The sequence below is a fragment of the Lepidochelys kempii genome, chromosome 4 (genome assembly GCF_965140285.1).
Source record: "Lepidochelys kempii isolate rLepKem1 chromosome 4, rLepKem1.hap1, whole genome shotgun sequence".
Classification (NCBI taxonomy): domain Eukaryota; kingdom Metazoa; phylum Chordata; order Testudines; family Cheloniidae; genus Lepidochelys; species Lepidochelys kempii.
In genome coordinates, this window is record NC_136383.1 from 9,359,023 (window position 1) to 9,384,939 (window position 25,917).

Here is a 25,917-nt window from a genome sequence, read left to right on the forward strand (position 1 = left end):
ATGTGTGGTCCCTATCTGTTCCACTACCCACCCTCCTTCCCCTTCGCTGCGGAGCCTTCTGCTAGGGCTATTTGCGGTAGAAAGGTAACTGGAGAGGTGTTCAGCCCATGCCACCACCTGTGCCCTCAGTTTGGAGCACGAGGAGGAGAAGGGAGCAGGTGCAGACCAATGGATGCAGCTAGCAAAAAATCTTTGGTGGGCCACAGATTGCAAAGAACTCCAGTAACCTTTCTTTGCTCTCTGTATTCTGAAACCATCCTCTCCCAAGGTGTATTTTGAAATGTCAGCCTTCTTGTAAGAGTGATTATTTTTCTATATGTTTTGAATACAATTGAATTCATTTTCTTACAGCAATAGACAGATAACTTTGGTTGCAGGACCACATTCACCAGATATGAGGTCAATAAAGCTGACACCAGAGAAACAGGTCTGTATTTCAGAAAAATATTACTTATCAGACACTTCATTATACTCTTTAGTGATGTGCAAGTGAGCTTACAGATCAGTATATTTAGCTATAAAGTCTTCTCCACATATTTGAAAGCTTAAGATGCACAGTAAAGCAGCACACAATATAGGATTTACAGATCATTTGTACGATAGTTGAGAGTTGTGTGGTGAACAAAATAATTGGTACACTGAAATATACTGAACACATTAATGTGTGAAAGTGAAGTGTAGTATTAACACCCAAATATGCACTACCTGCTTCACAAAATACATAGAATCATAGAATATCAGAGTTGGATGGGACCTCAGGAGGTCATCTAGTCCAACCCCCTGCTCAAAGCAGGACCAATCCCCAATTTTTGCCCCAGATCCCAAATGGCCCCCTCAAGGGTTGAACTCACAACCCTGGGTTTAGCAGGCCAATGCTCAAACCACTGAGCTATCCCTCCCCACATGGAAAATCACAATCCCTTCCTTGGGATTTTGTAATCTAAATGTTTACAGATGACATGGAATGAGGGAGTGAGAAACAGCAGTAACACTCTGCATAGTGCAATCTCAGCCATAACTCTGGATTAAGTTATTTATCTGGGATTAAATTAAATGTAAACTAAATGTAAAGACCGCCACTACAGTTTCTAAAGGGTTTCAGAAAATGGGGTGAAACTCCAATGCCTACATTAGTGCAAGGGGCTGAGAGGGAACCCTAATTCTACATTTCTTAGAATTTTCTCAGTTTTTCTCAACATGAACATATTTTACCATAGTGGCTTTTTTATGTGAAGTGTTTATTCATTCATTCTGTAAATTGTTGTTTTATAACAATTTCCTCTTGTACTGTGACTAAGGTTAGAAACTTTAAATCTGTTTTCTAATGAGAATCAATATACTGTAACACACATCTGCTTTTTACTCATGTATGGTGTATATTTGTAATAATGTACTAGAGGGACACCAGGTACAAAAAGGAAATAATTCTTCCGTTATGCAACAGACTGTAGTGTGTTTTGAAAAAAATCGATCCCTTTCTTTACTGACTATCTTTGAAACAAATTGGTATAAAAATGTAAATGAGTATTTTACTGTTAATATTTGTATTGGGAAAAATGTGGATGATATCTTTGATTTTCTGACTTGGTTTTTTTTATTTTTAAAACAGACATATTTGCAGGAAATGTTTTCTTATCAAGGAGCAAGTAAAATTTCTACAAGGGGCAAAGTCTCAAATGAAAGGTATAATGGACTAAATTATTTCTGCTCATCTCTCTTTCTCTACTTATTCGTTCTTTCCTGTGTTGTGGAGGTGGTATCTGTAGAGCAACTGTCAGAGAAGAAAGTAAGTCTGTTTGTGGTGTAAACTGAACTTTTCTTTTTAATGTCTCAAATCATTAGTGTGAAAATAAGTGCTGTACAGGTGTCAGACTTCATATAACCTTTAAGAAACAAGGTATAATCTGTCCATCTGAAAGACTTCAAAAACAGTATTAAGAGAGCAAATAATTTTGATAGGAAAATTAGGTAAACACTTTTAATTTTGCCTCACATGACATGCTACAATGTCACAAAATGTAAGTTAGGTCATGCTCTGAAGTAGGTAGGGTTGCAGTGTGTTAAATGGCTCTTTAAAACATCCCACATTATTTTAAAAAAGTGACTATAAAATACTTCTATTGCCGATTACCTGAACTGAACCAATAACTGAACATTTATATCATACAATTAAGTAGACCATAACTGTTTAAAAATTTTAACAGGCCTTGTTTTCTGCACAGTACAAATCCATGAGCCTTTTTAAATGCAGCTAATTCAGTCTGTTTTGGGTTTGATTTTAGGGGTGTGTTTAAACTCTAAAATTAAGACACATTTTCATTTGTTGACCTTTTAAATTCAGATGCAAGGGAAATAAACATAACAAACATTAATTAAAAACCAAGCTATAAAATAGCTTTTATTTATTCCAGGTTGCTTTGCTGGTCACTTGGTTTTGGCTTAGTTGCTATTTTTTGATAACTTGATACCTTTTTTGGATGGGTCCGGATATGTGATACAGTGTTTGGATGGGTCCAGATAATATAAAACGTAAGAATCGTTGGTTTCTGTGCACCTTACAACGCTGTGTCTGTAGTGACACAGCCAGGCTGTTGTAAAGTGCGCAGTGTAGACATAGCCTAAATGGAGAAATTCAGCAGCATAGTTATACTGGTATAATTGTATTGCTGTAGTTATACCAGGATAACTCCTAGTGTGGACTCTGGTGTGTCTATGCAGATGTGTTTTAATGCAAATGGCAACTAGATTGGCTGAGACCACCTGTCTGGCTGGCTCATATACACTAGGACTCCCAAACCTACTAATCTCAGCAGAGCAGAGCCGGTGCAAAGTGAATTGATAAATTGATCTAATAGGAATATGAATGTCACATTTTATTTTTTTTTTTAAATTTAATAGTGACCTGGTGCAGTCACCAATCAAACTGAAATCTCCAGAACCTGCTGTTTCATCCAGAGAGAGGGAACTGCACGTAAGTCTATTAAACAGAAAGGGCATCTGCTTGTGTAAGAAATGCATTAAAATTGTGCTTGTGTACATCTAACGCAGTCCTAGAGACCATCCTTGTCCCTCCAAAGAGTCAACCAGAGAAACTGCTGTTAAACTGGATTTTTCAGCTTTTACCCTAAATTTTAGGAAGGTGCCTTGAACTGGAGTCCTTGATGAGAATTTAAAAATGTTGAGATTATGGTATGGATGTGGTTTAGATTCTGACTGCTCATCTGTTTTATTTTTGGGTGGTAGTTTGCTTTCTCATGTAGAAGTTTTCTTCCCATACTTTAATCACTTCTAAGTCCTTGACTTAAAGTGTTCTTTAAAGCAAAGTCTTACATGTATTCATACTTTGGCTTTGTTCTTTACAGACTGTTCTATACAGTAAGCTGCTGGCAGCCAGACAGAAGCTAGCCAGTGAGAAGGATATTCCTCCGGCTGTGTTGGCAACAAATAAAATATTGGTGGACATGGCCAAAATAAGGTAAAGTCTTCAGTTTGAAAACCACACAAGTCCAAAGGTGCTCTGGAGTCTTACTCTCACTCCTGCAAGCCAAGTTAGTAACAGAATTATGTTGATGCATTACTTCCCATGTGCCATAGATTTTAGGTGTTGTACATAAACATATTGAGGAATTCTGTTTTTCCACATGCTTCCAGTTCAGTAACTTTCTGCATCAGCAGAATTATTAATCTGACCAAATTTTAAAGAAAAACTTCTCATTTTGGTACACTGTTACTATCAAGAGGTGCAGGAAGAACTCCTCAAACTGAGCGCTTCTGCTGTGTGTGTGTCTGAATTTTGTGATCACATAAATTCTGAAAATGTATGTGTAAAGTTTATTAACATTTTTAGTAGCCCCAAGGATATTGTAGCTACCTCCATTCCACATGTCTAGGGAGCTATGTGAACTCAGATGGCATGCAGCGAGAGCAACATTGCAGTTATTGCTTATGTTGGTTTAGCTCTACAGGTGAAATTTGACTGCATGTATCAATTACTCTGTTTCTGAAAGTACCTTGTCAAGTCAACCTTCACCACTGCCAGTGATGTCTGCCTTCATGGTCCATTTATCAGCCTCTCCCACGAGCAAATTCTCAGGGTCGAGATCCATGTTGATGGCTCCAGCTGCTGGGAGCATGCAGACACAAAATGGCTCAGCTGGATATGTTCGCAGGCAAAAACTGTCAAAACACTTCTGCTCAATTCCTGTGGGATAGGCAGACAAGTTCTCCCACAAGGCACTATGATCCAAGCCATAGAGTGGCCACAGCTGGTGAGGGCACGAGGAACCCAGGATATGATGGTATTCACCTACAGAAGCTGAAGTTGTGACTGGGTCTGCGTAGTCCAGTATGGATGTGCCAGCACAGGTGTGAGGCTTGGGTTTCCTGTGCAGTATGGACACTCAAGTGCAGGCTTGGAAACAGAGTCTGCAGGTACAGGTCTCGCAGACAGGTTTATTATGCTGTGTAAACAAACCCATAGAGTTTAAAGCCAGAAGGGACTTCCAGATCGTCTAGTCAGATCTCCTGTATATCATAAGCCACCAGTTCCACCTAGCACCCTCATGCCAAACCCAACAATCAAAATTACACTAAAGATTTACAGTCGATAGGAGACGAGGCTGTACTCTGTCACCAGGAAAGAACAGGAGGGACCGAGGTGCACGAGTGCCTGAGGTCCCTGCAGTGGCAGGGAAAGGATAGATGAGATTTACCCAGATAATCCGGGCAAGTCACCCCCATACCCACACGCTGAAGAGGAAGGTGAAAACTCCCCAAGGTCCCTGCCAGTCTGACCTGGGGAAAAGTCTTCCCTGACCCCACACATGGCATTCAGTTGGACCCTGAGTATGTGAGCAAGAACCAGCCAGCCAAGCCCGTGAGAGACTGAATGCTCTGTGCCACTTCAGAGCCCTGGTCCTCCCTGTCCAGTGTCCTGTCTCCAGCCGTGGCCATCTCTGATGCTTCAGAGGAAGCAGATAAAAACAAAAAACCCAGAATAGATTGTAGAGGGAATCCCTTTTTGACCCCTGCAAGTGGTTGAAGCCCAGTTTATAGCCAGTTTGCCATGACAGAACATAAAAAAAAAAATACATTAGTTATTAGTTGCAAAATAATGTATGTGCCAGAAAATATTAAGGACTAGCAAAAAGCCACACACTTCCTCCACAGACCTTTTTATAAGAACTTTGAAAAATAACATGACTAAAACGCAGCCAGTGCTGTGATGGCAGAGTAATCACCTGTCAGTGTAATCTGTGGTTAAAGCGGGGATTGTCATTCCTGTTCTGTTCTATACTTCACGTTCCAAAACATAAACCAGCAAAGCCCGGTAACTCTCCAGCATGTTCTTGTTCTACCCGAAATAGGCCTACGACTGTTGAAAATGTGAAGAGAATTGATGGCGTATCTGAAGCAAAATCTGCCATGTTGGTTCCTCTCCTGGATGATATCAAGGAGTTTTGCCATGCAAATAACCTGGAGGTAAGATTTTTTCCTTCAGCAGGGCCTTCTGCTTCCTTGGTGGAGCCCTCGAGATCTGCCTCAGCTTGTGATTTACAAGTTGCATTTTTCAGGCTTTCTGGCATGGGTCCCTGTCCTTCCTCCAATTACAGGACAGGACTCGTGTTGTAGCCTGTGAACAATCCTCCTGAATCACCTCAAGTTGCTGATACTGAGCAAAGCCCTCCTCTCACTCCTCCGGGCTGATTCTGCTTCCTCTGCAGCAATGAACGGGTGGGCCTTGGGAGTGGCATCCAGCTTGTCTGGTTGGCCGTGTGGTGGATGACAAGTAGACCGGAGAAAGTGGGCTTCTAAATAGGTTTCTGAAGAAGTTTTCAAAATACAATATCAGCTCCTCTCCTTTCATTTCTTCTTGCCCTTGTTTTTCCCTTCATGTTCTCCAGTTTCCCATGTTCTTTCTCCCACCTCTTGTTAAGGATTCTTCCTTTCTTTTACCCAATCTGTCTGTGGCGAAGTAGATGCCCTCCTGAGGGTAGCTCCTGAGATATGACCGTCTCATGTACATCATAGCTAAGCATCCTGTAGGTTACTCAAGGGGCTATCTTCATCACTCCTTGAATAACTGACAAGGCTGGCTACTGGGTTGAGTGGGTAAGCTTGGTCTCCCATGCCCTGGACTTGGCATGTCATGATTACAAGCTTCTCTGTGGGCAAGGGTGCTGGAGCAATTTGTATAGTGGGGGTGCTGAGAGCCATTGAACCAAACTGCAAACCCTGTATATGACGGAAACCACTTCAAGCCGGGGAGTGCAGCAGCACCCTTTGTTCCAGCACCTATGCCTGTAGCTGTTCATTTCTTCACATATGCAATGGAAATCATTTTGATCCAGAAGTTCCAGGTTACACAGTGCGTAATGATACTGGATACGTTCTATGTAAATACCTGTGGAACAGATTAGCAGCCATGGCTCGCCTGGAGAACAAGCAAAACACAGGGGCGTTGAGAACCTCATTCCTAAGGTGGGGAGACTCTCATCTAAATCCCATGTAGGCCTCAGCAATTCAAGGCTTGGCTTGATCTCTCTATCTGGCAAAGGGACTAGAAAGTGAGGAAACACTTGGCCTAATCCCCCTCCTCCTGGCAGCTGTGGAGCAATAATACCTGCTGTGAGATGAGCCCTACAACAAGGTTTCTTTTCAATGGAACCTGTTAATGGCCACAATCAGAATGCCCATGTGGTGCTGGTAACAAAGAAAGGAACCTCACTGTTACTTCCCCAAGAAGGAAGGCTAGATGGCAGCAGTGGAGAGGTTAGAAATTAGTCTATGCTTGGGTACACCAGTGTTGTAGTTCCTAGATTTCTGGGAAGGAAATCTTCTGAGTATGGGGTCAATGCACACATCTTGTTACACTTAGAGGAGGGCTGATTATTCACCAGTTCCCCAAGCTTGCTTTCCGTTCTTTTAGAAATCATATATAAACTCCCTAAAATAGTGTGTGGCAAGCATCCAGTTTTTCTTAAAATAGCTAGTAACTATGCAGCCTGTTTTTAGGATTCATGGTAAATTGCAGACTGAGCTCTTTTATCATCAGTGCTCTTTTTCAAAGTGGCTCGGTTTATACAAAATCAGCATTCCAGCTCTTGACTTTCAGTGGCTCATATTTGAAAACAAGCAAAATGGGTTTTGTTAGCCATTGTTTTTTTTTTTTTTAAATTGTATTGATTTGCGGTGCTAAATGTGGACCAAAGCCTTCAGTTATTCACTCAGGCAAAATTTCCAGTAAAGGCAGACTGCAGGATGTGGCCCTAAACATAGTGGCTGGCAAATCTGTAGCGGAAAGAAATAGATATTTCTAATTATAATGAGGACTGCAGAAGTCCTGGGTCTGTGCTGTTCGCATCTGATCTTAAATGTAGGAGGTTCCTCTCAACTCCCCAACACCGACCCCATCACTGAACTCCTGTCAGTGTCCACCTTGAGTCCTAGGACCAGTCTCAAATGTAGCTTGTACTGGTGTACATGCCGTCTTTCTTCACTCAGGTTTCCTTGCTGAGCTGATTGAATTCCTGTCTGGTTTGGTGCTTCAGCCACTGAGGCGATTGTCCTCAGTATTTTGAATGTCCTTTCACAAAATAACTGGTCTGGATGGGTCCATTGTCTCGTTGCTGCCATGACAACCATGGAACTGTTTCAGATGTTTCTGGCTCAGCACACAAAGCTGGTTACACTCCAGATTTGATATTTGGGTTGGGGTTGGAGACTGAGACATATGGAATTCGCCTTTGTCAGGGTCAGACTATTGCCTGTCATGGTTTGAGGGCAGGACTCACCTTTGCTTCCCATTTTATTGGTCCATCCTGGGAGACTGGTGGACCTGACTGTTCTGAATGAAGGATGCTTTGCTCAGTGGACCCACTCTTCCAATATTCTCACTGAACGTTATGATTCCCTTCTTCTGGCCTAGTGGACAGAGCACTGGGCTTAGATTTGGGAGGTCAGAGGTCTGGTCCCAGCTCTGTTGCTGATCTGCTGTGGCTTTGGGCAAGTCATTTCACTGCTCCATGCCTCAGTTTTGTGAACTGTAAAATGGGGATAATGATACTGACATCCTTCGTGAAGTGCTTTGGGATCTACTGATGAAAAGCATTAGATATTATTCTGTCCATTACTATCCATAGGGTGGCACCCTGTCCCAGTGTGCTTTCTTTGCTGATCATTGTGGCGACAGACAAAGCACCAGGGGGATTCTGTGCTACCAGTAGTAGAAATCGTGTTCTGAGTTTTTGCACTCTTATGCTTACCCTAGATGTGAAAGGATTCTTATTCTCCACTCTAGCGCCTGCAGAGTCCCAACCAGCAGATACGTCCAGGCAGGAAGAGTGCCTGCCGAACTGTCTGTGCTTGGGTAGAGATGAGTGTTTCCCACTGTTGGGAGGAGTTTTCTCTCTGCTTCACAGATCAGGTCGCTGGGATGCAGGCTGTGTTGGCCTCTTCCGTGAAGGCAGAACCGTGTGTGTGTGGAGTGAGGTTGGGAGAAGGAGTCTTGTCAAGTTTTTAAAAACAAATTTGTAACTTAGAACACATAAAAATACATGTTTATTTAAAAATAAAAGATTACTCTACATTACTATATTACGGTACATATGAGTATCAAACTTTCTTAACAGTGCAGACTAATTCAGAAACTCACCAACCAGTCTGGTGTTTGTCAGTCCAGACACCAGTTATTTTGTGACCCCTCAGGTATGTTAAGCAGACTGTCCTATAGCTTGCTTCAGCACACATGTGTGTACGTGTGCATATGAATTATAAGCATCCATCTTGGGGTTGTTCTACTGTTTATGTGTTGAACAGTCTGACTGTACAGTCCAGTTTGCTCAAAGTCTAGCTCTTCCATTTCCAATTCCAGAGCAGATGACCAGACAGGATGATTTCTTGGGCAGCTGTTACTGGGCTTCATTCCTGCTTACTCTTGTTTGTCACCCTACAGACAGACACATTCCCTACTTGTGGATCTAGGGAACAGCAGCTAGCAGCCCTCCAGAAGAGAGGTGGGTGCAGCCCCCTTCCGCAGTCACAGCTCATAACATACATGCTGTTCCATGAGAAGAACCAGTCTTTGGTAAGTTAGTTCCCATTGGCGGGGATGTGGATATGCTGGTTGTCTAAAATAGATGGTGGAAATATTGTGTGTCTGGGGATTGCAAACTTGTTAAAACATGAGCCTTGAGGGCCAGACCGAGTTAGTTGCTGCTGTTCTCTTAAATCCTCCCTATGCTGCCAATGAGCCCCTTCTTTTGGAACACCAAATCCCTGCCATATCTGGAACAGAATGCCCCATCTGCACTGGCTGGCCAGGCAGCACTGGGAACTGTTTTTGCTATAACTGTGCCATTTCCACCTCCAACTGGACTTATCTCTTAACCCACAATAGTCAGATGGAAGCATCTTTCTGTACCATAGCACTATGGCATAGACACAGTACATAGGGCTGCATGTAGACATTTCTCCTGGGCTGGTGAGTACCGTGTCCCTGTTCTGGATATAAAAAAATCAAACCCTTTGCATTGTACCTCCATGTAAGTTTCGAATGGCCTGAAAAAAGCCCCACAGGAAAATTCAGTGTAAAATTGAAAGACTAAATATCAGTGCAACTTTCTGATTGAGACTTCCAAAGCTGTGATTCTTTCTGTACCCTGATCTCAGCCATGTTACTCAAATCTGCTAAGACAGGCACTTGGGAGTTGGTAGTGCACAAAATATTGCATATGCACAGTTCTGGGAACCGTGACTTGGAATCACCTTTTGTGCATTTAAGGGCAAATCTGCCCTTGTAGCAGAGAAAGGCCCCAAGCATCAGACCAAGTGTAGTTCTACCCAAGAGAGAGGATTTGGAGGTCTGCTCACCAGGTAGGCACCTCTCTGTAGTGCATACAAGGGGTGGGCAGATGGCGCAAGGACAGAGAGAAGTTAAGAGTTTAAATGGAGAAGATTAATTATTTGGGCAGCGGATAGGAATGTTGACCCAGATTCAGCCCTTATACAAACGGTTTTGGAACACTTGGTACACTTAAAAACAATGGGTTTGTTTCTCTTGACTAAAGTCCACCTAGCAGCAATGGCAGTAGTCCATACTCATGTAAAGGTTAAAGCCACCTTCTCATACAGTCTCATGAAAACCTTTTTTAAAAGTTTATTGACTCCATATCCCCCAGTTCATGACCCGGTCCCTCCATGGAATTTGAATTAGTACTAAGACAACCTATATCTTCCCCGCTTGAGCCTCTACGGGATTGTTTTGTTTCATCTTTCCATAGAGACAGCTTTTTATAATAGCAATTTCTTCCACCAGAAAAATTAGTGAGTTGTATGCACTGATGGCAGACCACCTTCCCCATACTACTTTTCATAAAGATAAAGTCATCTTAGACCACATCCTAAATTCCTTCCAAAGGTTGTCTCGGAGTTCTGTATCAATCAGAATATAAATTTACTTGTTTTTTTCCTAAACCTCATTCGCATAAAGGGGAGTCTAGATTACATTGCTTAAATGAGTGCTCTTAGCTTATATTACCTGATAGAATGAAGAACTTCATGTCTTGTCCAAGTTATTTGTTTCATTTGCTGGTACTTCTAAGGGTCAGGCCATTTCAGCACAGTTCCTGTCCAGACGGGTTAGACTTTGTATTGAGGAATTTTATCAAAAAGCTTCCCTTTCTCCTTCTGGTCCTCTTAGAACCCATTCTCAGAAGGGTAGGTACATCTGTAGCAGTCTCCAAACATATTCCTCGTATTGAAATATGCAGGGCTGCTCCATGGCGTTCAAGTCACACTTTTACAGGACCTTATGCATTGGATCTGGCATCCAGCTCTGAAGCACAGTTTGGCAGAGTGGTGCTTCAGTCATTATTTAATTAAAACTCTGCTCCCTCCTTCCTTATTTACAGTCCTGCGTGTCTAACTGTCCCGAGAGTGGGAACATGCAGAGGACACTCGAAGAAGTAGTGAAGGTTGGGTGGTGGTAACTGGAATTCTTTGAGGTGTACTCTGCGTGTTCACACTCCCCACCTGCGTTCCCCGCTCCTCCAGCATCCTAGTTTTAGTGTTAGGTGGCATTCCACTTTTGTAGTTGGAAGGAACTGAGATGGCAGTAGCGCCAAGCCCCCCTTTTATAGCCACACCCACAGAACGCGCACCGATGCTGGGGGCAGGGGAGGGATGTGCACTAACGCGCACGGCTAGTAGAAGGTTGCACTGCCCTGGCTGCTCCCAGTCAGCGTATCGCAGGAGTGAACATGCAAGAGTCTGTCTCAAAGAACTCCACTTACAACTAGCCAACCTTCATTGCCTAATCATAATGTGACCTTACCAGGGGCTTTGCATTGGACTCTTTATTAATTTGTTATGTAGGCTGAGAGCCATAGCACACTGGGAGAAATATGCATGTTGCTCTGTGCCTTCGAAGGCGGGTTCCATAATCCATTGCTTTTATATCTGTTTTGTTCAGCTTCTCACTTTTTATTGCTCTTCGATCCATTAGTATGATGCTGAAATAGCCTCAAGCTTCTCTTATCCCTCCCAAGAGTGTGTGAGTGAACTTGTCAGATAGTCGCTATATTAAAATGCCCAAGGACTAATTAACGAGAAGCAATAGAACAATTAGCGTTAGGTAATTTGATGCCCAGTATCAAATAACCGTGATTATTGCATTTCCCCTGTGTGTATTGTCTGGGGGAAAGTCAATAAAAGAAACATAAAGCCTAATTCTTTCAGGGAAAATAATTAATTTTAAATCCAGTCAGTAAAAAAATTCAACTCTAGTCAAGCAAAATCAAAGATGTTGCCCCAAGATTGTGGTAATGGAGTCCACCTAAAAGAACTTGAAATACTCAGCTTTTGTTTGTTATCATTTCTATTCTGGCGGTGCCAACAGTGACATTAGGACTCAGTGAGGGTTGCTGCATTTACAGATCTCTTGCAGTTAAGGTGTAGATAATTGGCTGCTTTATTGAGGAATGTTTTGGGCTTTAACAAACCGAACGTTACAAGTGAGCTGAGCTGATTACACAGTTACAGCTACTAGGTTATCATTAAACTTCTCTCCATCACCAGTGAAATCCTGTTGCCCTGGAAATAGCTGTGGAAGACCCAATATGCAGTGAAAATAGGATTCCCTTTGCATGGTGCAGACTGCCATGCTCAGAGACTGATCCGCATCTTCCAGGTAGCAGAGCAGAGCTTGGTGGTGGCTGTCTCCATAGGGGCGACTGTGAGCAGGCCAGAGGTATAGAGCAAACCATAGAGATGCACTGGCCCTATGTAGCATGTAGGTTCTGGCAAGAGCTTATTGTCTCTCTTTGCTCTAGCCCCATGACAGTGTAGTAGCAAGTCTGGAGCGGCTCCACGGCCACTGCTAAAGGATGGAGCTCTGGGTTCTGCTCCTTAGACATTTGAACTCAGAGCAGAATCTTTAATATGCATGGGATTTCAGGGTCACAGTGAGAGATTGCTCTCCAAGCCAGCAATAATATTTTGAAGTGAAACCTCTTTACAGATTGGATTCAGTATCTGAAAGAGATCAGTAAAACGTGCCTTGTAAAGTGGTTTGGAGTTCTTGTTGTGTAGTCAAAGGCGATGGTCTCCTGTTCTTGCTGTTGCTTTGTGAAGCAGCATGCACCATGCATTATCATTTATTATTTGTATTACCATGGTGCCTAGGAGTCCCAGTCACCGACCACGACTCCATTGTGCTAGGGGCTGTACAAACAGAACAAAAAGACAATCCCTGCCCTAAAGAGCATCTCAGAGCAATCTAAGCATAAAAGAAAAACCAACAGATGAATACAGACAGGCAGAGGGAGTACAAGAAAACATCAGGACATGACAGCAGTGGTCTCAGCACACCAGCAGCCTAACAGTTGTCATGTTTTTTGTAGGCCTCCCAGCAAAGGAGACTTTTGAGGGCAGGTCTACACTACAAATTTACATCAGTGCAGCAGCACGGATGCAGCTTTGCTGCTCTAGCAGGCCTGGTGAAGACGCTGTAAGCTGACGGGAGAGAGCTCTCCCATAGGCTTCATAACTCCACCTCTGTGAGAGGCGGGAGCTATGTCGGCAGGAGCAGCTCTCCAGCTGACATAGCGCTGTCTATCTGGGGGGTTAAGATCAGTATAATGATGTTGCTTAGGGGTATGGATTTTTCACACCCCTGAGCGATGTAGTTATTACTGAAGTAAGTATGCAGTGTAGACCAAGCCTAAGGAAGGTTTTGAAGGAAGATAAGGAGTTAGTTTTGCAGATGTTTATCAGGAGCTCCTCCCAGGCAGCAGGGCAGCATGGGAGAAAGCACCAAGGTGCTAGTTTGAAAATTTAGCAAGTGGGCAATAAAGAATGGAGCCGTGGGCCAGCTGGAGGCAGGAACCAACCTTTTGATAATGAAAGATCAAAGGTAAGTGGGACTAGGCTGTGAAAGGTCTTGGAAGTGAAGACAAGAAGCTTATGTTTGATACAATTGAGAAAGGGCGAGTCAGTGGTGGGATTCAAAGAGGGCTTTGGTTCTTTTGTTGTTAGATCTCATACGCTTTTAATACTTCAGATTTCTTCTCTCATTGTTTCCTCAGAAGAGTATATGTGAAAGCAGGTCTCTGCCTCTCACTGTGGTTGGCTCTCATTTATTCCAAGCCATGAAAGCTGGCTACCCAGTCGACTTAGAACGAGCGGGTCTGACTCCTGAGGTTCAGAAGCTTATTACTGATATCATCCAAAACCCTCCCATCAACTCAGGTGAGAAGCACAGCTCTAGTCTGAAGGTCTCAATGACAGTCATTGGGATATGAATAAAGCAAACAAGAAACGTATGTATCCTGTTTGTTCCTTTGGTGAGAATTCATCACTCAAAGGACCCATTCCTGAGCCAGGCTGAGCATGGCAGGGCAAAGGGCCTTCCCCTTGGGTTTCAAGCCAATGGGAGATAAGGGTGCATGGCAAGCCACAGCCTCAAGCCGTAAAAGAGAGGAGGAGGGGAGTTTTCTTTAAGAACTTCTTAGTTGAGTGCAGACACAAGATTGGTGTCTCAACAATATGTAAAAAGATCCAGACATAATTTTTTAACTGTGTCCGTATTTAGGCACCTAACTTCAGCCTCTGAGTTTGAAAATGTTGGCCCCAGTGAATAGTTAGGCATCAGCAGCATGCCAAGTGAATCGTTGAAAATATCTTGAATTTCCTCACATTGCAAACCTGGGTCATTTAAGATACTGGGGTGATAAAGAGAACCAGACAAGTAAACTAATAAATAGATTGTTACCTGCATTTTAAAACTTATCAGAATTCTTTAATGTTAGATGGGCACCTGATTTAGTGATTTAAGCTCACAACTGGTAGCCCCAAAGCAGGGTTTCAATTTCCAGCTCTTCCACTGATCTACTGCTTGGCCTTGGGTGAGTCGTGTCATCTCTGTGGTTGTTTCCCCATCAGAAGGAAGTAGCTATCATCCCTCCGTATTGCAGGTGAGGTAATGGAGAAGTTGCATTTGTCATTTCTAGCAGAGCTGGAGATAGAACCCAGATCTCTAATGTGGCAACTATTGATGATGATCTTCATTCTATTTAAAAGGACACCAGTTACAATTGTAACCCACACACCTCCTGGGTGTGGTGTTCTGTTCCATCTGGTGGCACTGAGACCACTTAGAGAGAGAGAGAGAAAATGAGTCTGCTCTACAGCCTTAGCTAAGAGTCAGTCGGCTTTTAGCTCATGCTGTAGAGGCTCTTACACTAAGCTCCAGAGGTCCCCGGTTCAATCCCGCCCGCCGACAATTACGGTCTGTTGGCGTTACACAGTAACAATAAGGAAAAATGCTCTGAGTCTTCTCTTCTTTCCATACCCCCAATTCTACTGGGGCCATTCATGAGTCATTGCCATTCGCAGGAGGAAAGCATGGAGCTTAGAAGAACCAGAGGAGTTTCTGGGAGTCTGAAGGTTCATTCTCACCAGTTCAGCAATTCCCTGCTGTAGAGCTGGGCTCTGTTATTTCTGGACTTTGTACACTAAGCTGACCTGTAGGTAGGTCAGTCTGCTGCACAGTGATCACATGCAACTTTCTAGGGCTTGTGGGCCCAGATGCAATTCAGCGTTGTACCTGTTAAACAGCACTGTCAAGATCAGCTTCTTATCTGTACTACAGATAACCCCATAAAATCTGAATGACTTCCACAGGGTGGAGTGTTTAGCTCTGTGCATTTCATTCAGCTGGGACAGTGACACCTGGCTGCTACGTTTATAGTCAGTCACTCCTTTGTTTCCATGTGCTAACACAATGCCGTGGTGTTTGGGCTGCAGCACTCTTGTTGCAGAACTTGTTGAACAATCTACTTCCACTTAACTACAAAAATCAGGAAAACACTTCTGTTAAGCTTTTCTGTAAGGTTTTGGACGTAAACTACTTTTGTCCCTTTTAAGTAAAATGAAGAATGTTGTCAGTATTTACCAGAGATGATTCATTTGTATTCTGTGCATCACTTTATTTCTGGATAGCAGAGTGTGAGCAGCTGTTAAGTGATAAACAGATTTCAGACTAGAAAGAAGACGCAGACTTTTAACATTGAGGTCCATCACTGGATGGAGCAATTTGCCCAGGGATGTGGTGGATACTCCATCACTTGAAGTCTTTAAATTAAGATTGCTTATTTTTTTATAAAAGATCCGTTCTAGTTAAACCACAGTTAATTCAGGGAAGTTGTCTGGCCTGCGTTATGATCACAATGGTCCCTTCTGACCTTAAACTCTGTGAATCTGTGAAAGTGTTTATGAAAGGTACCAGTGCCACCTTATGGTGTGTAGTGATTAGAGGGGCAAGGGTGAGTTGGGGGAGGAGATTGAGATGGAGAGGTGGCCATGACATTAGGGTAGGTGATTGCCAGTGACATCACTCGATCATTAGGGGTGTGATTCTGAGGATAGGGGAAGAGGCTGCAGAGGGATGCATTAAGGAGAGTGCAGGCAGACCTGTAGCATGAGAGTTTGGCTTGTTTGGATGTGCCGTCACCAGGGTGGCTGATGTGATTACAGAGAAGTCCTTGTTATGTCAAACTAACAGCAAATGATATTTGTGACAAATAAGCAAATACAGGAACTCCTCACTTTAAGTCATCCCGGTTAACATTGTTTCGTTGTTATGTTGCTGATCAATTACGGGACATGCTCGTTTAAAGTTGTATAGTGCTCCCTTTGGCAGCCGCCTGCTTTGTCCACTGCTTGCAGGAAGAGCACCCGGGTGGAGCTAGCTGGTGGGGGCTTGGAACTAGGGTGGACTGGCAGCCCCCCTAGCAGCTCCCTGCTCCTCTACGTTCCCTGTGCAGCAGCTGCCCAGCAGACTATCAATTGCGGGCAGTTCAGCTGTCCCTCCCCCACTGCCATGTGCTGCTCCTGCCCTCTGCCTTGGAGCTGCTCCCCGAGCCTCCTGCTTGCTGTGCAGGGCAGGAAGAGGGGGGCTAATGTCAGGGTGTCTCCCTCCCCCCTGCTCCTGCACCCTGCATACCCCATCTTCCATAGAGCAGGGGGGACACAAGACAGTCCCGGAGGGAGCAGCTGAGGTGGGTCTCAGCTTGCTGATCTAATTAACAAGGCAGCATACTTAAGACAGGAATCAGCATATTCAAAGGAGAAATGCGCGCACGCACACACACACGATGTGTGTCTCTGTCTGCTATGCTTTCTTCCCTCCCTTCATTCCTTCTGCCTTGTAGAGTGTGAGGCTACATTAACAACAACGAGTTAACCCTTGAGGATTAGTTCATCGTTTAGCAGTAAGGCATTCCCTGGGAAATATCCCACCCTCTGACCTCACCACCTCAGCCAACCTTCACAATCATTATTGCTGTGTACCAGTATTAAATTGTTATGTATATATAATATAGTCTTTTGTCTGGTGAAAAAAATTTCCCTGGAACCTAACCCCCCCATTTACATTAATTCTTATGTGGAAACTGGATTCGCTTAACATCGTTTCGCTTAAAGTCGCATTTTTCAGGAACATAACTACAACGTTAAGTGAGGAGTTCCTGTACCTCCCTTAGGCCAAGTTGCAAAGGACTCCTAGTATACTGGCTCATATTGTATGTGATGCAATGCCTAAGCACTTGGCTGAGTTGGAGTTAGTCCAGTTAGAAAGTGCCTTTCATGACCTTAACACGTGGAGAGCATGTTATTCTGGTTAGTTTGATTTTATCACAGATCCTTGTAGTAACAGTGAAATCCCTGAAAGATTATTTAGGTAACACTCAAAGAGCTGGAATCATGCACAGCTCTATATTTACTGTAAATGCTAAGCATTATGGCTGGAATTTCAAATAACCCTCAGGGAGCTCAAACTCATGAGGCTCCTTTGACAGTCCACCCTGTATCTATAAGTGGGGATAATAATGCTTACCTACGTCTCGTAGAGCACCGTGAGAACATTAGGTGGCAAGCATTCTGCAAGTGCTGTTACTTGTGGTTTGTGGTGGTGAGGCTGACGGCTGTTCTTTGAATCAGTGCAGGGAGGGCAGTTCATTATCCCAGCACCATGGTTTGGGGGCTGATGAGAGAGGCACACAAACTTCGAACTAAGAAAATGACCACTGGTCTGGATAAAAATGAAGAAATAACAGACGTTTGTGGCTAGCATTTATTGTTAAAGTTAATATTGTGATTGGACATGGTCCTTTTTGAAAATATTTTGTTCAAATAAAACAACGAAAATGCCACACCACCTTCTTATGCACCAACTTACAGGTACACATTCCTACGCTATGAGAAGGAGATATTGGAAACATATTTTTTCTTTATTTTTATTTTTTTATAAAAGTGTCCTTTTAGCATTTGGTCAGTTTTTAGTTTCTCTGAAATTTCCAGACCCCTTCACACTCCTGCTATTTTCAGTGAGCCCAGAAACCCTTTTAGGAGCAGTTAGAGGGCTATCCAGACACCTTCAACTCACTTTCAGCTGCATAAACTCAACTGGGTGCTTGGAGAACTCCAATTTCAGTTGGACAGAAAGCGGGGGTTGCACTGGCCAGTGCTGCTGAAAAGTAGCTGGATCAGCAGGGGAGGAGTTTGAAATGACTTATTTTCTGTGAGCCCCTGGCTCCCATCTACTACAAATCATAGGTGGACAGACTCCTACAGTGCTCCTCTTCATTAAGAAAGTGAATTAAGGGCATTGTCGATGCAATGTCTTAAAATAAGAGGAAAGCTGTAGAAGAGCCTAGCTGCCTTTAAAGTACAGCACCTGGCTAGAGATGAGGAAGGAAAGTTGGGGAGAAGAGTGCGAATGGCTAATTGGACCAATTATGACTGCAGTGGGGTTGCATGACTGTAAGTGAGGTCAGGATTTGCTGTTTGGGCTAATATTTTCCTTTCTCATGAAGTTCAAGCTGTGAACTGTATTTTATTGTATTGTTTAACCCATTCCATGCTGTAAAATATGCTGTGCTTTAATGAGGGGAAAATTCACTGGCTGTTGATGTTCAACCCTCCTTCCCCAAAGCTCAACAGAGTGCTCCTGGAGCTCTAATTTGGACAAGGACTTCAGGAACTTGTGGGGTTTACTAAAATAAATATATATATATATATATTATCCCTCCAAGATGTAACCAGAATGACAGCGATTAGAGCACTGGTCCCTGCAAATATCGAGCTGTACCTGATCCGAATGGCAATTGCGCTGCTGCAGAAAGGGTGTGGAAATGGGCAGCTGGGCCAACCGTGTGAGTCAGGCAAGAAAAGCCTCTCAGCTGAGTGTGAAGGGCCGCCGGCCAGCATGGGGCCAGCCCAGAAGAACAAGGAAGGAATGCCATGGACTGAAACAGAGGTTAGTAAAGCAAGTTATAAGACAGTCTGCTTCTGCAAAAAGAAGGTTTATTTTGTAGAGATGTCGTAATGTTTGATTTAAGGTGCTTTTTATAATGCCATTAAGTGGTGTTCTAATTAACTTCTTATACATCAGGTACCAATGAAAGTAGCTGCATTTTTAGCACAATTCAAGTTTTGAACGTGTTGTTAATCACTGAGATCAGCTTTGCATAAGACAAACCTATGTGCATAGGAGAAACCCGTGTGCTTTCCTGTTCTGTGGGTAAATGATATGAATGCCCTGAAGTGTCTCTTCCTGCACTGTTCAGACACTACCTACTCCTGTATGGAATTACGAAAACCTTGTTCAGACTTCCTGTGTGACCTCGGCCAAGTCACTCAGGCTCCCTGTGCCTCAGTTCCCCATCGTACAGTAGGGATAATGCCCTGCCTTATGGGGGTGTTGTGAGGGTAAACACATTAAAGATAGTGAAGTGCTCAGATGCTATGGTGATGGAGCCCTATGAATGCCTAAGATAGATAGATTGGAGACTGTGCCAGGCATTTAGGAGCAAGATGGACTTCTGGACATTCTGACCCCTGGGCAGCAGAGTTCAAAAGCGCTACCTGACAGGTCACTCATAAGAACGGCCATACTGGGTCAGACCAGTGGTCCATCTAGCCCAGTATCCTGTCCTCTGACAGTTGCCAATGCCAGGTGCCCCAGAGGGAATGAACAGAACAGGTAACCATCAGGTGATCCATCCCCTGTTGCCCCTTCCCAGCTTCTGGCAAACAGAGGCTAGGGACACTTCAGAGCATGGTTTTGCATCCCACCCATTCTGGCTAGTAGCCATTGATGGACCTATCCTCCATGAATGTATCTAATTCTTTTTTGAACCCTTTTATAGTCTTGGCCTTCACAACATCCTCTGGCAAAGAGTTCCACAGGTTGACTGTGAGTTGTGTGAAGAAATACTTCCTTTTGTTTGTTTTAAACCAGCTGCCTATTAATTTCATTTGGTGAGCCCTAGTTCTTGTGCTCTGAGAAGGAGTAAATAGCACTTCCTTATTTACTTTCTCCACACCAGTCATGATTTTATAGACCTCTATCATGTGTCCCTCCTTAGTCGTCTCTTTTCCAAGCTGAAAAGTCCAGGTCTTATTAATCTCTCTTTATATGGAAGCTGTTCCATACCCCTCATCATTTTTGTTGCCCTTTTCTGTACCTTTTCCAATTCCAATAAATCTTTTTTTGAGATAGGGCGACCAGATCTGCACGCAGTATTCAAGATGTGGGCATACGATGAATTTCTATAGAGGCAATATGATATTTTCTGTCTTATCTGTCCCTTTCCTAATGATTCCCAACATTCCAACTCCTGAACGGAATGTAGCACTGTGAGATTGCAGCTGAAGGGCTGTTTATGCCAACCTGGGTACGTATGTCTATGCTGGCACTGTGGCTATAGAACCACATGAGCAGGGGAGTTGTGTTGCTCTGAAAAGCGGAATAACTATGCTAGTAAAAGTGGAGGCTTTTGTCAGAGATAAAATAAGCATGAACGTGTTTCAGGTTTTGCTGAAAAAACGTGAGTTTTGCTCCAGTCATCATTAACTTAAAAAAATTTGTATTGTCCGCTAACTTTGCCACCTTCCTGCTTGCACTTTTTCTAAATAATTAATACATATATTAAGTAACATGGGATCCAATATGGAACCTTCAGGTTCCGACTCTTAACCTTTTGCTGATGAACTTTCACCATTTATTCCTACTTTTCGTTTCTTGTCTCTTAGCCAGTTTTTAATCCATGACAATACTTTGCCTGTCACCCCCTGACTACTGCAGAGTTTCTTTAGTAGCCTCTTGCTGGGGATTTCATCTTAACATTCCTAAACTCTCAATCCACTTTACTGGCTTTGACAGGGCTCTGTCTCAATTTCCAGAAGTGTATCCTTTTGTCTCGAGTAACCTCTGGAGTCTTGTCACGTAGCCCCGCTGGTTTACTGCTTTCCTTCCTGCTTCCCTTCTGAGGCTGTCCTTGTTTTCTGAAGTTGCCTCCATGCCAGATCTAAAGACTTCAATTTCTGCATAAATGTGCTTCTGTTTGTAACTGATATAGCAGATCCAGTGATGGAAAGTTATTGGCATGGTGCATTTTAACAGTCACAATAAATTTACCATAGTATTTTAACAATGAATGTATGGGGACTAAGTTGAGAGAACTGAGCTCCTGTTCATTTGTGAGCTAGGACCAAGTTCAGTGCCTTTGAAAGAGATGCTAGTTCTAGTAACCCAGTGCCCCGCTAGTACCAATCTCACATTTGTTATTGCTTTTAAAGGCGAATTCAAAGAAGCCAACCACGCACACATACAAGTTTGTGTCCAAGGAAGGAGCAAAACAAGATCATCCACATATGGATTCTTCACCTTGGGTAAATTTGTGTCTTTATATTGTAACACGTGATAGTTTTGCTGATAGCAAGTGAGATGGGTAATCTATTCCAATGCCCTATTTTTGATGTTCATGTCTTTCTGAACAACTTTGTTTTGGACTGAAATTTCCTAGCACTTAAATAATAGGGTGATAGGTGCTGTACAAAAGCCTTAGTGGACAGAAACATCTCAGTCCATCTCTATATATTAACTAACCCTTTTGCTGGAAAGAACACCTCTGAGCAATAAGCAGTTCGGAGTCGCCACCAAATATTTAAAGGCTCCAAAACTGCTGTGGAATGCAGTGCCTAATGCTTCTCAGGTCTACCAACAAGGCTGTTGAAATACAAGTTTCAGCACCTTGTGTCTGAAATAAGTGCTCCATTTCCTGAAGTTCTGATGGGATGAAAAAGATGTAAATGAACTAGTGGTCTAATTAAGTACAAGGCACTATATATCCTCCCTTACTATTATGTAAGCTTATTTTCAAAATAAAGAACTTTCCATGAATGAAATATTAATTGTTTGGATTTTGAATCTTAATGCGGTAAGTGGAAAGTTTGCTTTAACAGGCCATGTTTTATTCTTCTAAAATGGGAAGCTTGTAAAGAGCAGCAAGATGGATGACAAACAACCCCCAAATGCAGAACGGGATGTACCAAGCCATCAAACCTCCCTTCGTTTGGCCTCCTGGAATCAGCCTCCCTTGGATCCTGATGAAGAGGAACTGTTCAGTGACTCCCAATCAAAGGTAGCACTCTGATCCATAATCTTAGTTACGCCTCGCAGGGTCCTAGAGCTTGGGCCTCAGCCCAGAAGTCTTCCTGTGCCCGCGAGCCTGAGTCGACTGGCATGGGCCAGCTGTGCGTTTTTCTTTGCTATGTAGATAGACCCATACAACTTACTATTGTTTTCCCCGTGCAGTAATTATGCTCTGAAATCAAGCTTGTCTCTCTCAGACTAGACAGATTAAGCTCTTCAAGTCTCTCACTGTAAGCCATTTACTCCAAATCATTTTTGTGGCTCCTTTCTACAGTTTCTCCAATTTTTCAACATCCTTTTAAAAATGAACACCAAGACTGTACAAAGTATCCAGTATCAGTCTCACTAATACCATGTACAGAGGTCTCTAAGATCTTACGTGTTAGAAATAATCTACCCTGAGGCTAACAAACCAGACAGACTTGTAAAATATCACTTACTATAGTTAGTACCTTCTCACCATTTGGGACTACTGGATGCATATCTTAATTCAGTTTCTATATACATTAAAATACCCTATCCTTTTTGTAAGAACATGCTGTTAAAGTCGGATCTATAGTAATTAATGTTGTTTAACTTTTATACTGCAGTAGGACCTAAAGGCTTCAGCCAGGTTGGGTCCCATTGTGCTAGGTGCTGTACAAATATATATTAGTTCCTGCCCCAAAGAGCTTCTAGCCTAAAAACAGTGCGCCAAGTATTATCAGCTGCTGATTATTTACAATTATTGTGAAAGCAGAATTTAGTGAAAGTCCAGTGACTTCAGTGGGACCGATCTCACTGAGTAGGAGGCTCACCTGCCCATCCCCCCTTCACCAGCTATGCTAGTGTCTTGTTTGTATTGAACTTGTTACAATTCTCAGTGTTAACCTCCATAGAAATTTAAATTTACATTTTATTTTTAACCATCAGGAGTCTCCCTCTCTGCCCTAAAGATGCCAGACTCCATCAATTTATATACAGTAATTCTCTGCCACAATCTAGCATCTCATAAAAGATCTTATAAGACCCTGATCTTATAAAGCAGGGAGCATACTGGGTTTCCAGTCTTGGCTCGTAGCTTGATAGGGAAGCATGCAGATCCCAATCCACCTAAGACGTTTTTGCTTTTCTTCATGTGTATCATTCTTTTCTTTTTGTCCTCTCCTAAAAGAAGGCACTGTGATGCCTCTAATAACGTGCTGGTGGTGCTGCTTTGGGCATGGTTGTTTCAGTTCCAGCCTGTTCTTATTAGCAAAGGAATAGCTGTTATTCTGTTAATCCTGCCAATCAGAAATCATCTTACTTTGCAAGCAGGAAGACAGCCCAACCCCATCTGGATCCAACATTGAATCACTTAGCAGTCTGGATTTTGGATCACAGTTCCCACTCCCTGCCCAAAATAAGGCTTGGATGAGGTTCTTTAGAATCCAGAGTTAACAACTACAGCAAATGTATTTTCTTGGTCTTATCCAATCCCACTCACACTGTAGACTTTCTGTCCTTATCCAAGCCACACTTAAGAGTTCTGCAGTGTCTCACCCCATCTTGCCTAATCTCTCTCTCTCGTTCTTATACTGTGCCCATCTTCATGGTGCAGTGTCAGCACCTTGAGAGGGAGTGTGATCTGGAGCAGTGTTTCTCAACGACTGTAGACGGGTGCTGGTCCCTGAGAGCTCCCTGACGCCATTTAGTAAGCCAGCAAACTGGTCCTTAGTATCAAAAAGGTTGAAAAACACTGGTCTAGAGGAGTGAACACAGGGGTTAAGAGTGAAGAGCTCCTCTCTTCTTATCCAAGTTCCTCCAGCGAGTCTGGTCCCACTAGGAAAAACGGACTTTTTTAAATAGGGTAACTCTCAGTCGCTGATATGCCTGCAAATGCTACGTGGCACCTACTGTAGACACAGTTTAACACCTTGACATTGGTGTTAGCTAGTGGTAGCCTAGGGTACATGGCTTTAATTCTGTTTCTCCATCGGTATATGGGGATATAGCCTGTCTAGCTGATGGCCAGTGAGGTTTGTACAGTGCTTTGGACATGTAGAGTAATGTAGGTGTTGAAGCACTGTGCCCGGCAGGGGGTGTAGCAGCTTTAGAGCTGATGTAGTCAATGGGTGGAGAAGGGCCCATCTTACCTATTCCTATCCTACACATTTGGGAGAAGGCTTTAAAATCTTATGAAGAGTGACTAGAGTCCCAGCTCGCTCCCCCTGGGGAGTCGCTGGGGTCGGCGTTCAGTAAACTGAGAGCCAGGAGTGTGGGTGAGGATGATTTGTGGAGAAGGTCACTGCCAAGTCTGTGGGGCACTGGGGTAGAATTGAGTAGTGGGCCCCTGCCCTGACTAGTATCGGGCTGAGATGATGCATCCTTTGTTGGACCTGTGGGAAGTTGGTTGTTGGGTTCTTGTCCAGCTTGTGGGGTGCTGAGGAGGTTGTGAAGGGAGAGCGTCTCTAGGTGAGCTACTCGAGGTCTTGGGGAGAGGATTCCCTGTCCGGGCACTCTGGATGGGGTAGGTGAGTCCCTGCCTAAGTTGCTTGGGGGAAGGAGGGTTGGAAGGAAAGGAAGTTTTGCCCAGGCTGTTTGGGGGCAGTGGAATTTGGGAAGAAGGCTCTGCCCATCCCATGGAGGGTGAGGGAGAGCCTCCCCCCTACAATCTGAAGATGACTCTGCCTGACTTGTGGAAATTTTATGCCGTAATGGTGGAATGTTTGCTTAAGTGTCCAGCTGTCACATGATGAAACCTGGGCTCTCCCACTTCACCAAAGCAGGATAGACAGGGGATGGAGAGAAGTGGTCCCTGCAATAATTGGGCTGTAGCTATTTCAGGGCTTTGAAGAAGAGAGAGACCCTGAAATGTACCCAGAATTTTATTAGTAGCCAGTGCATGGTGAGGAGCACTGGTGTGATGTTCATACCAGTCAAGAGCCAGGCGCCTGCATGCTGCATCCAGGCACCAAGCCTGGTTTACCCCACATTCTGATTACTTTGGTCTTTCCTAATCTGCAGAAGCCATTGTTTCCTTCTCAAGCTGATACACTGCAACAACCAAAAATTACCCAGCTTCTCCTTGTTCTTATTAGACAGGGTCACACTGGTGGGGGGTGGGAGCGGGGGATGGGGTGGCAGCACTCATTCTAACTCTGCTCACAAAATAAGGCCTGCCCGTGTATCACCAAAATGAGATGTACTCACTGTAGTTTGTGCAACTTTTGACCCCTCTCCTGGGCTTGGCTACTCTTTGGTGGGGTGTATACATACTTATGGCTCTGCCGGGCTCCATGGGTTGGAGGGGGAAAATGTCTCTCATGACACCAAAAGGAGCTGTCACTCACAGTAAATGGCACAGCTCTGTAACCCTCCCTCCCCTTTGTTACACACCCTTACAAAAGAGAAATAGTTAATGTCAGCATTTAAATCATCATCCCTGGACCTCTGCCTGAACCCCTCATTGAGCTGAGTTGGGCAGGAGGATTGTTCCAGGCTCTCTGAAGACTCTCATAGGTGTTGCTGCATCAGTTACACTAATTCATTTTTTGAGTTTTCTTTGCTATCATAATAGCTAGAGACTGCCTTTTTGTTTAAAAAAAAAAAAAAAAAAAAATCTGAGATTCTGAAGAACAGCCTAATAGCTGCTATGCTATACTGGTACGTACCCGCCCATTCCGAGCCTTGGCTACTGCTGTTGCTCTGTTGGTGGACTGGTACTTCATGTTCACTGGTGTCATTTTAAAAACATGCACCTTTTCCTCACAAAGAGCGTTTTGAACCTTACAGTAAGGTAACACATATTTGCATTCCTCCGGATGAGCATGATTTTTATTGTTCAGTTGAGGTGTGGAATAGTCCATATTGTTACCATAGCACTGTGTATTATACGTGAGGCTATGTTTTAGTCACGGGTGTTTTTAGTAAAAGTCATGGACAGGTCACAGGCCATAAACAGA

General features: G+C 43.5%; 1 protein-coding gene across 6 annotated transcripts in view; it reads left to right on the forward strand.

The window, feature by feature from the left end:
* The window catches only part of WRN (WRN RecQ like helicase), a 111,843-nt gene that overhangs the window by 83,456 nt on the left and 2,470 nt on the right, over positions 1-25,917 (forward strand). For 5 of the 6 annotated variants that reach the window (XM_073340321.2, XM_073340325.2, XM_073340320.2 and 2 more), the window contains exons 26-35: positions 352-427; positions 1,610-1,683; positions 2,899-2,971; positions 3,363-3,475; positions 5,367-5,481; positions 8,954-9,085; positions 13,584-13,746; positions 18,591-18,814; positions 21,139-21,231; positions 21,834-21,983. In XM_073340321.2, the coding sequence (XP_073196422.2) occupies positions 352-427; positions 1,610-1,683; positions 2,899-2,971; positions 3,363-3,475; positions 5,367-5,481; positions 8,954-9,085; positions 13,584-13,746; positions 18,591-18,814; positions 21,139-21,231; positions 21,834-21,983 (1,213 nt within the window). Of the gene's footprint in view, positions 1-351; positions 428-1,609; positions 1,684-2,898; positions 2,972-3,362; positions 3,476-5,366; positions 5,482-8,953; positions 9,086-13,583; positions 13,747-18,490; positions 18,815-21,138; positions 21,232-21,833; positions 21,984-25,917 lie in introns of those variants that run through there. The other variant, XM_073340326.2, reaches the window with a different exon arrangement.